The 14331-nt window shown below is 39.7% G+C and overlaps 1 protein-coding gene across 1 annotated transcript in view; it reads left to right on the top strand.

Moving 5' to 3' along the window:
* Atad2 (ATPase family AAA domain containing 2) overlaps positions 1-14331 on the top strand; it is a 46507-nt gene that overhangs the window by 10768 nt on the left and 21408 nt on the right. The window contains exons 4-13 of the mRNA XM_029531067.1: positions 708-873; positions 1306-1408; positions 1631-1721; positions 4901-5050; positions 5899-6016; positions 8409-8513; positions 9861-9969; positions 10881-10996; positions 11901-12075; positions 13401-13489. Coding sequence (XP_029386927.1) covers positions 708-873; positions 1306-1408; positions 1631-1721; positions 4901-5050; positions 5899-6016; positions 8409-8513; positions 9861-9969; positions 10881-10996; positions 11901-12075; positions 13401-13489 — 1222 coding nt within the window. The remainder of the gene's footprint in view (positions 1-707; positions 874-1305; positions 1409-1630; positions 1722-4900; positions 5051-5898; positions 6017-8408; positions 8514-9860; positions 9970-10880; positions 10997-11900; positions 12076-13400; positions 13490-14331) is intronic.

Here is a 14331-nt window from a genome sequence, read left to right as displayed (position 1 = left end):
TTTTTTTTTTATTATTTTATTTATATGAGTACACTGTAGCTGACTTCAGACACTCCAGAAGAGGGCATCAGATTTCATTACGGGTGGTTGTGAGCCACCATGTGGTTGCTGGGATTTGAACCCAGGACCTTCAGTAGAGCAGTTGGTGTGCTCTTACCTGCTGAGCCATCTCGCCAGCCCACAGTCAGTGTTCTTAATTGCTGAGCCTCTGAACAGCCCTCAGACTGATCTTTTAACTCAGGACTGCCCGAGCTTCTTGAGGTCAGGGATTGCAGGCATTGCACCACAGCACCTGCCTTTATCTCTTCATATTTCAATAGACTTGAGCTATTATTGATTGTGAGCTGTTAAAACTGCTTTTTAAGCCCAGCACTTGGGAGGCAGAGGCGGGCGGATTTCTGAGTTCAAGGCCAGCCTGGTCTACTGAGTTCCAGGAAGCCAAGGCTATATAAAGAAAAACCCAGTCTCAAAAACCAAAGAAAAAAAAGAACTGCTTTTAAATTTCAAATACAAGTCTTCATATGACATATCTTCTCTGAAGTGAGGCAGATTATACCATAGGTATATGTTGTAACTTAAAAGTTTTCTAGAAAGACAAGTTTAATATGCTATAATTTTGTTGTGTGAAAGTTGCTGTTTTGCACATTTTCAAGTTGTTTTGCTAATACTTATTTAAAATCTTTATTTTTCTGTACATACCTATAAAGACAAAGTTATTCCAGTTATTCGCTCATTGAGGAATAGAAACATTGCTCCAACTACAGAACATTTGCATGAACAAAATGGAGATGTTGAAGTTCGAAGAAGTTGCAGGATTAGAAGTCGTTACAGTACCGTGAACCAGTCTGTGCTGTTTGACAAGCTTATAACAAAGTAAGTAAGAGTGCTTAAGATCAAACCTATGTATCCAGAACAAATTTTGTCGGCAAAGGATTGTGATGTGGGCACTACTGTCCTTTCTCCCCCTCCCCTAACAAGTAAAATTATGTAATTGGCTGTCCTTGAACTCAGATCTCCCTGCCTTAGTCTCCCAAGTGCTAGGATCAAAGGTGTGTGCCAGCTCCCTGGCCTCCTCCCCTCTCTCCCCCTAGATTTTAGGGATCAGATATTTATTTTGTGCTTGCACTACAATTGAGCTACATTCCTGACCCCATCCTGAACATTGTAATCTTATTTCATTTAGGTGAAACATACAGGAGAATTAGTAACCTTTAATATATATGTGTGTTTAAATTCTTGGAAAGAAGTATTGAATATATCACCCAAGTAAGTTAATGCTTCCTTGCTGAAATTCTATTTCTGAAGCACCGCTGAAGCTGTACTTCAGAAGATGGATGACATGAAAAAGATGCGTAGACAGCGAATGAAGAAACTTGAAGATTTGGGAGTATTCAATGAAACAGAACAGGTAACCATATTTTTTCATTAGGTGGTGACTTAACATCCTATTTAGTGCATGTTCCCACTTATGAGTAATAATTAATCATTTTGTCCAGCATTTGTTGATTTGTCACAGATTACTACTAGAATTAAAGGTTTTATAGTATGTTTACATTTTAAGAATAATTAGATTTTAATTTTTGTGAGAGCATATACTAAATATTAATGGATTTTATTTAAACATTTGTAGAGTAATCTTACTATGTACACAAGAGGAAAACTAAAGGCTGTCCAGCAAGCTGATGAAGAGACAACTGATAACCAGGACGACGGCAGTGTGGGTACGTTCTCATTTATCTCATGCTTGCTGACTTCAAAGGTGGGCTGGCTTTCTTTCTCTCTCTCTCTCTCTCTCTCTCTCTCTCTCTCTCTCTCTCTCTCTCTCTCTCTCTCTCTCTCTCTCTCTCTCTCTCTCTCTCTCTCTCTCTCTCTCTCTCTCTCTCTTTTTCTTTCTTTGAGTATACTGTAGCTGTCTTCAAACACCAGAAGAGGGCATTGGATTCCACTACAGAAGGTTAGGAGCCACCATGTGGGTGCTGAGAATGGAAATCTGGAAGAGTGAGTGAGTGGTCAGTGCTCTTAATTGCTGAGTTGTCTCTCTAGCTTCCAAAGTTAAGCATTTTTAACTTAGTAGGCAATAGCTTTCTTATTTAGATTTTGTGGCATTTATTGTAGTTTGTGGTGTTTATAATTTAAAAGAATTACAATCAGGAAAGGATGTTTTGTTGGAGAAAGTAACTGAAATCAAGGTTTTTTTTGTTTTGTTTTTTGGTTTTTTGGTTTTTTCGAGACAGGGTTTCTCTGTATAGCTCTGGCTGTCCTGGTACTCACTTGGTAGACCAGGCTGGCCTCGAACTCAGAAATCCGCCTGCCTCTGCCTCCCGAGTGCTGGGATTCTGAAATCAAGTTTTAAAGTAATTGTTTTGCTTGTATAATAAAACTACAGATAGTTTATCATACATCTCTGTATTTTAGTTAAAGTGATTAAAGTTAATTATGGTACTACTTACTGTAAGCCTTTAATCCCAGCACGGGGGTGGGGGGGGCAGAGGCAGCCAGATTTCTGAGTTCAAGGCCAGCCTGGTCTACAGAGTGAGTTCCAGGACAGCCAGGGCTACACAGAGAAACCCTGTCTCGAAAAACCAAAGAAAAAGAGAGAGACAGAGAGAGAGACTTAATAGCATATTCTATTTTTTGTTAAATATAAAGCATTTTTTATTGGATATTTTATGTATTTACATTTCAAATGTTATCCCCTTTCCGGTTTCCCCTCCGGAACCCTCTATCCCATCCCCCTTCCCCCTGCTTCTGTGAGAGTGCTCTTCCACCCCCACCTCACCACCCTGATCTTCCCCTACACTGGTGACTTGAGCCTTCACAGGACCAAGAGCCTCTCCTCCCATTGATGCCAGATAAGGCTATCCTCTGCTACATATGCACCTGGAACTATGTGTCCTCTTTGGTGGGTGGGAGCTCTGGGGGTTCTGGTTGGTTGATATTGTTGTTCTTCCTATGGAGTTGCAAACCCCTTCAGTCCTTTCTCTAACTCCTCGATTGGGGTCCCCGTGCTCAATCCAATAGTGGCCAAGCCTGCTCAGTCAGTCAACACTTTCTCCAGCTCAGGAATGAGGATTAAAAAGAAAAAGACCATTACACAAGATTGTAGCATGACCCGAGCCAGTTCTGAGGTTGAGGTGGGTTTATTTTTTTCTATTCTACTTTTATACCATTTTAATTACATGCACTTAATAAGGTCCAGCACTACAATAAACACAAATAGTCAAGGAACAAGCAAGGCAGTAAACAAAGTCTGAGCTTACTTCCTTCTCATGGCCAATGTCAGATTCCTGCCAAGTGACCCCCAAAACTCTCCACACAATTGCCTGTGAGCATCTGCCTCTGTATTTGTCAGGCTCTGGCAGAGCCTCTCAGGAGACAGCTATATCAGGGTCCTGTCAGCACTTCTTGGTATCTACAATAATGTCTGGGTTTGGTGTCAGTATATGGGATGGATCCTCAAGTGGGGCAGTCAGTGTAAGATCTTTCCTTCATTTCACAATTGGTCCCTATATTTCTTTTAGACAGGAGACATTTGGGGTTAAAAATTTGGAGATGAGTGGGTGGCCCCATGCCTCAACGGAGAGCCTTGCCTAACCTCTGGGTATGGCCTCTACAGGTTCTCCATCCCCTTTTTTGAGCATTTCAGCTAATCTCATTCCCGTTGGGTCCTGCGAGTCTCTTGTGTCATGACATCTGGTTCTTGCTAGTGGCTACCTCCAGTTCCCCATCCTCATTGCCACATACTTCAAAAACAGCTTCCTAAAATATGTTGGTGAAGGTTATCTTACCATTATCATAAATGTCTTTGTTTAGTTCCATAGCAGGGAACTGAACTCAGGACCTCTGAATTTTTTTTGGTTTTTCATGACAGGGTTTTTCTGTGTAGCCCTGGCTGTCCTGGAACTCACTCTGTAGACCAGGCTGTCCTGGAACTCACTCTGTAGACCAGACTGTCCTCGAACTCAGAAATCCGCCTGCCTCTGCCTCTGCCTCTGCCTCCCAAGTGCTGCGATTAAAGGAGTGCGCCACCACTGCCCAGCTAATTTTTTTTTTTAATAGATTACTTTGGGTATCCCTTGTGTGTGTGTGTGTGTGTGTGTGTGTGTGTGTGTGTGTGTGTGGTTTGGTTTTTTCTTCTTTCTTTCTTCCTTTCTTTCTTTCTTTCTTTCTTTCTTTCTTTCTTTCTTTCTTTCTTTCTTTCTTTCTTTCTTTCTTTCTTTCTTTTGGTTTTTCGAGATAGAATTTCTTTGTGTAGCCCTGGCTGTCCCGGAACTCACTCTGTAGACCAGGCTGGCCTCAAACTCAGAAATCCACCTGCCTCTGCCTCCCGAGTGCTTGGATTAAAGGTGTGTGCCACCACTACCCGGTTGGTTGGGTATTCTTTTTTTTAGATGTATTTATTATATATGTGTGTGTACACTGTAGCTTTCTTCAGATAAACCAGAAGAGGGCATCAGATCCCATGTGATGGTTGTGAGCTGCCATGTGGTTGCTCAGAGTCAAACTCAGGACCTCTGGAATAGCAGTCTTGAGTGCTTCTTAACCACTGAGATATCTCTCCAGCCCCCGCATCTAAGTTTTAAATTCTATAATTTTTACTTCTATTTTGAAAAATTCTTAAATGTTGTAAATTCTTCATATGAATAATGGAAAAGCAGGTAAAAATTTTTACGATTCCTTTCTCCTAACTCCCTATGTTAAAAATTTGGTGAGTATATTGGATGTATTTCCTTTGAAAAATTTTCATTGCATTAATTTTGTGTACGTGGAAGTCAGGGCAGTTGCAGGACTTGGTGTTCTGGCTTTGTGGGTCCTCGGAATGGAACTCAGTCTGTTAGTTTGGGAGTTACCCTTACCTGCTGACTTCTCTCTGGCCTCCTGTGTGTATTCTTAATTTTAGAGTCATCTGTAGAGGGTGAAGAGCAAGAGGATGATGATGGTGAAGATGAAGATGATGAAGATGAAGAAGATGGAGAAGAAGATAATCAAAAAAGATACTATCTTAGGCAGAGAAAAGCAACTGTTTACTACCAGGCTCCACTGGAAAGTAGTAAGTACTGAAATGATCTTTGAGGAGGAAGATTTGTTACCTTATTTTTACTGTCTTTCTGGGATTTTCCTTTTAAAAAACATTTTTTATTACTCTTGAAGTATTCTGTGTGGTATCTGTGTGCACTTGGGGCCATCAATCAGAGGACAGCTTGGAGTCAGCTGTCTTGTATTGTGAGGCTTACTTCATGGGGCAGCGCCTTACTACCTGCTGAGTCATCTTTCTAGCACCGTTTTGTTTTCATTTTCTCACTTTGCTAAGTGCTCATTGCTTTTATTTAAGATAGGACATTTCTATGTAGCCCAGGCTGGCCTCAAACTTGGCGATCACACTGCTTTGACCCTCTTGGGATTATAGATGTGTGACACCATGCTCTGATAGTATTTTTTTTAATATATTCCAAATTAGATGTAAAAGGGTGGTTTATTCCATTGTCATTTTTTTGCTATTTTGAGATTTGGGGTGTTTTTTCTTTTTTTTGTCTTATGTATATAAAGATAAGATGTTTTGACTTCTATTAGCATCATACTTAATATTTTTATGCCTCTGTAAGAATTGTGTGTGGCTAGTGTGTGTTGTACTTGGTTGTCCTATACATACTTTATACTTGTTTGTGAGTCTGTCTGTGTGCAGCACCTGCATATAAGTACCCATGGAGGTGGTGGGTGTCTTATAATTGGCGTTTCAGGTGGTTGTAAGTCACTTTGTCTGGGTACTAGGAATGGAACCTAGGTCTCCTCTGCTGAACTCTTTCTCCAGACCCCTACTGTATTTTAATATCAACCCCATTTTATAAAGGACAAAATCTTTTATATTTTCTATTATATATACTCATATTTCTTTTTTAGAACCTCGTCACCAGAGAAAGCCCAACATGTTTTATAGTGGCGCAGCTTCTCCTGCAAGACCAAGATACCGATTGTCTTCTACGGGACCAAGGAGTCCCTATTGCAAACGAATGAACAGGTTAGGTTCTGAAATAGTGATCAACTTATAGTAACATAAGTGGCTGTGCTATGACAGGATTCTAGAGTCTTTGGATTGAGTGTGTTAGAATTCTAGAATTTCATATATGGGAGAGCTCTGGTATGCATTTAGTGCTCTAATTCCCATTCCCAGTGACTTTTCTTTTGCTTTCATTACTAGAAAGTATTAGTAACTACTTGGTAAGATAGTTTATCCCGTTGTAGCACATGAAATGATAGGTCTACTTTTGACTTAGTGTATATTAAAGTTAGGCTTATTTTGCAAAGGTTATTTCATTTAAAATTTACATTTAGACTATAGCCTTTTCTTTATATATTTCTACAACCATAATCTCCCTCCTCATTAAACATTCTAAGTTATACAACTTCTAGACTGGATCATACACTGGCTCTGTTTTTAGTTTATTTCTTTTATGTTTTAAAAAATTATTTTTAATCTCATGAAAGTATTTCTTTTTTTATACATCTCAATAGTTTTCTTTCCGATTTAAGTTTACAGGAATAACCTATACTTTTTTTTCCCATCCTGAGTAGTATAAGGTTTTCTGATAAAGTTAGAGTAACCAAGGTTTGGGTAGTATTGCAGTGGCCTGTAAGTAGAAACAAGGACAAGAATGATTAAAAAAAAAAATGAGAAATCAGACTGAAAGAATAGCTTTCAGCCTTTTAACAGTTGTCAGGGGGGGTCTGTAAACTGATCATGGAAAGGAGAAACTTTTTAAGTGTTGAGGAATCTTTGAGGAGAGATGGTGCTTTTTGTTTGTTTTTGTTTTTGTTTTTTTCCGAGACAGGGTTTCTCTGTATAGCCCTGGCTGTCCTGGAACTCACTTTGTAGACCAGGTTGGCCTTGAACTCAGATAACCGCCTGCCTCTGCCTCCCGAGTGCTGGGATTAAAGGCGTGCGCCACCATGCCCAGTGAGATGGTGCTTTTTCAAGAGGTTTTTTTCTGTGTAGCCCTGGTTGTCCTGGAACTCAGGTCCTCTTGCCTCTGCTTCCCAAGTGCTGGGTTAAAGGTGTGTGCCACTACTGCCTGGTGAAGATTCATCTCTTTTATGAAAAGTACATTTGTATTCTTGCATGTTGTAATTTTGTCAAAATCACAAGTAGACACTCTGGGTTTCTTTCCTCATCATCCCTTGTCCCCTAACTGAAGAATGGAAGATCAGGAAGGCAGATTCCACCTGTCAGAGCTGCTTGTAAAGATTCTGCATTTTCAGTATTTTCGTGAACTCATTAGGCTGCTGTTAAATGCCAGACTTGGTGGTTCAGTCCTCTAATCGCAGATGGAAACTGATGCATGAAGACTGTCAGTTTAAGGGCTGGGTGGGCTACAGAGCAGTTCAAGGCCAGCCTAGTCAGCTCCAAAAGACCGTGTCTCTAAAAAGGGAAATACATTCTTCAAAGAACATCTTCCAAGTGACCTGTGTCCTTAGTCTGGGCTCCACTTTGTAGTGACACGTTCATTTATGAACTCATAAATGGGTTATTCCGCTGATGAGGTCAGCATTCTCAGGGTCTGCTTACCTCCCAGGAGTGCCACAGCTGGTGACAAGCCTTCAATAGAGAAGCTTCTGGGTTGAGCGGTTCTTCTATTTACAAAACATAATACTTTTTGTTGGTCTACAAGGCTTTGTTATTTGCTTATAACTTACTGGCTTGTGAAATAAACTAGAAACCACCAGTACTAGTATTTGGCTCTTTGGAATAGGATTGAATATGAACACTCTTATATTTTGAGGGAGTTATTTAGCCCTTGAATCTCACTGACCCTGACTGTAACATGAGCCTACTGATAATGTATGTTGTCTAGAATTTTAATTAACAAATAAGGCTGGTTGGTGTAGCTCAGGGGTAGAGCATTTGCTAAACATATGCAAGGCCCTAGATTTAGTACTTTCTAGTTGGGGCAGTAGGTGATGGGATATAAGTCAATCAGGTATATGGAAAAGAAGCCAATTAATAACAACATTTTGAAATTTTTGTAAATTGTGATATCTGTCTTAATTCTATGAATATATATATATATAGTAACTTTACATATAATATGGATATTTTGAGTATTGATGGTAATACTAAATATGCAGGCTTGCACCAGATACTTTGTTTCAGGATGATTACAGAAATGGTCTTGGGTATGTAGATGAGTTATTTCCTCATTTATTCTGGCTTTACAAACCATTTCTCAAAACCCTAGGGATCATTTGTGTTGAAATGTCAGATTTTTGGAAATGTTTACAAGGACTATCATGTAACACATAAGAAGTAACAGTATCATCTCAAGTTCACAATATATATCGTTAGCTACTTCTGATACTTAAGTCCTCTGCCCCTTTCCTGTTTCCTTCATTATGATTTTAATTTTGCTGTTTAGAAGAAGGCATGCCATCCACAGTAGTGACTCTACTTCCTCCTCCTCCTCTGAAGATGAATGCTTTGAGAGGAGAAGAAAAAGGAACCGAAATAGAGCTATTAATAGGTGAGCTCTGAGCCTGGTATGGGGGCTCACACTTTTAATTCAAGCACTCTGGGCTGAGATGGGAGACTTAAGAGTTCTTGGACTAGCCTGGGCTTTGTGGTAAGCCTGATCTCAACAAAAACAAACAGTATTGGGGGAGGAGAGGTGGAATGGATGAGTTCTACAGTGATGACTTTTAAAATACCAAATATGTTTTAAATATATTTTTTCTTACAATTATGTATGCATTATATGTCAGTTTATGCATCCATGCATGCCATGGTTTGCCTGTCATGAGGTCAGAAGATTGATTTAGTTGGGTTCTCCTTCTGTGTGGGTTCCAGAGATGAAACTCAAGTTGTCAGGCATGATACTACTGAGATTTTGCTGGCCTTTTTATGGCTGGTAAGAAAATAGAATAATTTAGGGATAATAAGTACAGTTTAGCTGATTAAAAGATCGCACCAGACATTAATACAAAGGGAGTTCCTGCCTTATTAGAAATACCTATAGTTGAAACAAATCATAGAATAGAACATGGTTACTAAAACAGGAGGGCTGGGTGGCTGGATTGGTTGGTTGACTATTATTCTTAAGACAAGGTCTAGTGGCTAGAGAGATGGCTCAGCAGTTAAGAGCACCAACTGCTCTTCCGAAGGTCATGAGTTCAAATCCCAGCAACCATATGATGGCTTATAATCATCCGTAATGAGATCTGATGCCCTCTTCTGGGGTGTCTGAAGACAGCTACAGTGATTGAGTGGGGCTGGAGCGAGGAATAAAAAGTCTGAAGACAGCTATAGTATACTTACATATAATAAATTTTTAAAAAAAGAAAAAAGACAAGGTCTAGTGTAGCTCACACTGGCTTAGAACTTGCTGTAAGTAGTTCAGGATCTTGAACTCTCTAATTTTCCATGGCAGGTACCTACCACCATGCCATGCAGAACTTACATGATGGTTCACAAATGTCTAACTCGAATTCCATGTATTCATATAGAATCCAAAGTTGGCATTGGGTGTGCACTGCCTTCACTCTGCTTTGGTTGGAGGCCGGGTCTCCCTGACCTAGAGCTCATCCTTCGGGCTTACCCAATTTGTTCTGGAGATTCCTTCCCTCTGCCTCCAGGATCCTAAGATTATAGAGGGCCTGCCACCTCTACTCGTAGTTCAGTAGATTTGGGTATTAATAGATGTAATAGAACTAAATCAATCTTGTCCTGTTTTGTCAACAAGCACTTTACCCACTGAGCCATTTTCCCCAGCCCCATTTTTTTTTTTAAGAGTAATATTATAACATTGAATTTAAAGAGAAAGATGATTTGATGTATGTCTTTATAGTGCGTGCACACTTGTGTTTTTTAATAGGTGCCTCCCACTAAATTTTCGGAAAGATGAAATAAGAGGGATTTATAAAGATCGAATGAAAATTGGAGCAAACCTTGCTGATGTTGACCCAATGCAACTAGATTCTTCAGTGAGTATTTTAAAATTTGTACTTAACTTGAAGTGTAATTTCAATCACTTTATGTTTGTTCTATAGGTAAATAAACCTTTTTTTTCTTACCAGAAACTTAAACTTTTTTATATATTTTAAAAGCAAAAATCTTTGGGGAATTGGAGAGATAGCTCAGCACTTAGAGCATTTGTAGCTCTTAGAGAGGACCTGAGTTTAATTCTCAGCATCCACATGGTGCCCTGCATATAAAATAAACATTAAGGGCTGGTGAGATGGCTCAGCGTGTAAGATGCACCCGACTGCTCTTCAAAGGTGCAGAGTTCAAATCCCAGCAACCACATGGTGGCTCACAACCATCCTTAACAAGATCTTACTCCCTCTTCTGGAGTTACTGAAGACAGCTACAGTGTACTTACATATAATAAATAAATCTTTAAAAAAAAAAAAAAAACCCATTAAAAAAATCTTTGAGGGGCTGGCGAGATGTCTCATTGGTTAAGAGCGCCACTACTCTTCCAAAGGTCCTGAGTTCAAGTTCCAGCAACCACCTGGTGGCTCACAATCATCCATAATGAAATCTGATGCCCTCTTCTGGAGTGTCTGAAGATAGCTACAGTGTACTTACATACAATAAATAAATAAATCTTTTAAAAAAAAAATATCATTGAGCCTGGCATGATGGTGCATGCCTTTAATCCCAGCACTTGGGAAGCAGAAGCAGGCGGATTTCTGAGTTCGAGGCCAGCCTGGTCTACAAAGTGAGTTCCAGGACATCCAGGGCTACACAGAGAAACCCTGTCTCNAAAAAAAAAAAAAAAAAAAAAAAAAAATCTTTGGACTACTATTGTTAATCAGTTGACGTGGATTGATTATGAAGACATAGGCAGTGTTGTAATTTTAATGCAGATCTGTGTCCTAATTCACTGCAGGTGCGATTTGACAGTGTTGGCGGCCTGTCCAGTCACATTGCAGCTCTAAAAGAGATGGTGGTGTTTCCCTTACTTTATCCAGAAGTCTTCGAAAAGTTTAAAATTCAACCCCCAAGGTAATAGAAAGGTGCTTTTACTTATAGCCACAGTATGTGTGCAGTGCTGCTTCTCTTGGGTTAGAGATGTGGGTGCAGGTTCACAGACGCAGAGGTCAGGTGTGTGCCCGGATACTTACCTTGAGACAGTCTCTCACTGACACCGGAGTTAGGCTGGTATCCAAGCCTGAACAGCCCTCCCCGCCCCATCCTCTCACCAGCACTGGGGTTACAGATGTACTTATGACTATAGTCAGCTTTTTCATGTGCTTTGTTATTTGAACTCAGGTGTGCATGCCTGTACACCCAGTCTTCTTAAGTATGAGTGTGCATGTGTGTATGTGTGTGCCACCTGTCTAGGAGTGCCTGTGGAGGCCAGAAGAGGTCATTCAAGCCGTAGAGCTGGAATCACAGTTGTGAGCCATCAGACTTGAATGCTGGGAACCAAGCTCTGGTCTTCTGGAAGAGCATCAGATGCCCTTAATCACAGCCTGGCAACCTGAGGGTCCCTAGAACTATAGTAATAGGGAAGGAAAGAGCCAGCTCCAGTTATTCTCCAGTCTTCACACAGAATCACTAATGACTTTTTAAAACCAATACACACAAATTTTTATATTTGTCTCCTTAAAATACTGTCCCATCCACATAAAAAAAAAATTCTGTGATTACGTTGTATGACTGCATATGCGAGTTAAGGTAATATATATGATCAGGTAATAAACCAATGTTTCAAATAAAGGAGTTCTTTCAGTTTTCATGTTGTATTGATACTAACTCTCAGAGTTTTAACTTGTACTTTGTATAATAAACTATTTCAGTTTAATGTTTTAAATTAATTAAAATGGTTATGAGATTGGTTTCTTAATTTTTGTTTCAGTAGTCTTCCTTCTAATTTAATACTAAAAGCATGTAACATGTTTTGCAGAGGTTGTTTGTTTTATGGACCACCTGGAACTGGAAAAACCCTGGTTGCTAGAGCACTTGCCAATGAGTGCAGCCGAGGGGATAAAAGAGTGGCGTTTTTCATGAGGAAAGGTGCTGATTGCCTGAGTAAATGGGTAGGAGAATCTGAGAGACAGCTTCGATTGCTGTTTGACCAGGTGATATTAAATTTTCCCTATATAGATTTTCTTCTTTTTTTTTTTTTTTTTTTTAATTTGATGTAATAAAGTTTATTTGGGGTTATGGATCTAGGGATAAGAGTCTATCGTAGTGGGGTGGCAAAGTAGCAAGCATGGTGGCAGAAATGGAAAGCTGGGAATTCATTTCTTAAAATCTCCCTTGGACTGGTTTCATTCCTTGTGTACAGCTTCCCTTGTCAGTTCTGACATCTCTAACATCCTGGGGTCTCTATTGTAACCCAGGCTTCACTTTCACAGTTGTATAGAATGGTCTTTCAGCCTGTTGCCCTCTGTGCACCTTCATGTGGGAGCTCCCTCCTGTACCACGTGGTTTTGGAGAACTAACCATAAGGACGAGGCGTCTCCTTCTGAGCAATTTAATAGTAGTGGGTTATTTGGCAATATGGGAACAAGGCAGTCATTCCCTAGCAAATCTTTCAGTTCCATATGCTGGAGTGTATTGTGAAATATTAACATTCTGCTTCCCAGGGCATGCTCCTAAAGGGCTTTGTGGTTGGTTGGTTTTGGTTGTTTGTTTAGGCAGGGTCCTTCTATATGACCCTGGCTGTCCTGCATTTCATTATGAAGACCAGACTGGTCTTGAAATCAGATCTGCCGCCCAGATTCTGGGATTAAAGGTGTATGCCAACATGCTTGACATTAAAAATGAGTTTAAAAACCTTTTTAGAACTAAGAGTCTTTATTTTGCCTTCACTAAAATAGTTTTTTTTTTTTTTGGTTTTTCGAGACAGGGTTTCTCTGTGCAGTCCTGGCTGTCCTGGAACTCACTCTGTAGACCAGGCTGACCTCGAACTCAGAAGTTTGCCTGCCTCTGCCTCCCAAGTACTGGGATTAAAGGCCTGTGCCACCACACCCGGCCTTTTTTAAGTTTTGCATGTTGTTGAGGAATGTTTTTCTTTGTAACATGAAGGGAGAGTACAACTGTCCTCCATTTGTTCCCATAGTCAATAGTAAAGTTTTTCTGTGTGTCTAGTAACTGTATGAAATCCAAGGTATATAAAAACTGGAGTATTTCGGATATTTCAAATTAAAAATGCAAATAAAATTAATTATTAATGTACTTATGTAAAGTTCTAAAAATAGTTTTTAAAATTTCTTGTATTATAAATAGTTATATGACAAACTGGCAAGCAGGAGTAAATGAAAATAGATTGTAAAGATATATTCCAGTTTATAAATTATATATAGTTAATAAATTTGAGTGAAAAAATGGATTGGAACTCTTTGGTTAAATCTACTTGAGGATTTTTGTGGTAATATAGGACTACCGGACCCTCTTTTAGGCCTATCAGATGCGCCCAGCAATTATATTCTTTGATGAAATCGATGGTTTGGCTCCAGTACGATCTAGCAGGCAAGATCAGATTCACAGGTAAACTTGATTAAGTTGTGTTAATATTATATAAAAGATAAGAATGAAATGATGAACAAGAACTCAGTCCACAGAATCAACTGACTGGGATTCAAGTGGGCCTACACTGATTAGAAAGCATCTGGCCTAGGTCCTGTGAATATATGTTATAGTTGTATAGTTCAGTGTTCTTGTGGAATTCCTAACAGTGGGGAAAAAAAAAAATACCAAACCTCATTTTAAAGGAAAACATTGAGCTGTGTGTGGTGGCACTTGACTTTAATCCCAGCACTCAAGAGGCAGAGACAGGGTGATCTCTGGTTTCAAGGCCAGCCTACTCTACAGAGTGAGTTTCAGGACAGCCAGGAATAATAGAGAATCCTTGTCTTGAGCAAAGATACAAAAAGATAGAAAAGTTGTACCTATTTTTTTTTTTTTAAATGAAAATGAGGACATGATTGTTCCTGGGTGTGGTTGAGAAGAGTTGTAGGTATGAGGTAGAGTTCATCCAGAGTCCAGACTGAGTTGGGCCATGAGTGAAGAGAGGGGCAGAGCAAGAGAGGAAGAGGCGACAGGGCAAAGCAGTAAAGATCAAACCACTGACCGACTGGTTTTGAGATCCCATAAAGCATATTTGCATGCCTTCATGTGTGATGAACAAGATGTAGTAATGTAATAAGGTAGGTTTTGACCTTCTGTACTTTATTTTAGCAAGACGGTTTCTCTGTGTATCCCTGGCTATCCTGGAACATGCTCTGTAGACCAGGCTAGCGCCAAACTTACAGAACTCTGCCTGTCTCTGCTTCCTGTGTGCTGGGATTAAAGGTGTGAGCTACCATGTGTAGCTCAATTTTTTTTTTTTT

Source organism: Mus pahari, chromosome 17, assembly GCF_900095145.1.
Source record: "Mus pahari chromosome 17, PAHARI_EIJ_v1.1, whole genome shotgun sequence".
In the NCBI taxonomy this organism is placed as follows: Eukaryota; Metazoa; Chordata; class Mammalia; order Rodentia; family Muridae; genus Mus; species Mus pahari.
This window is presented reverse-complemented; position numbering and strand designations above follow the sequence as displayed.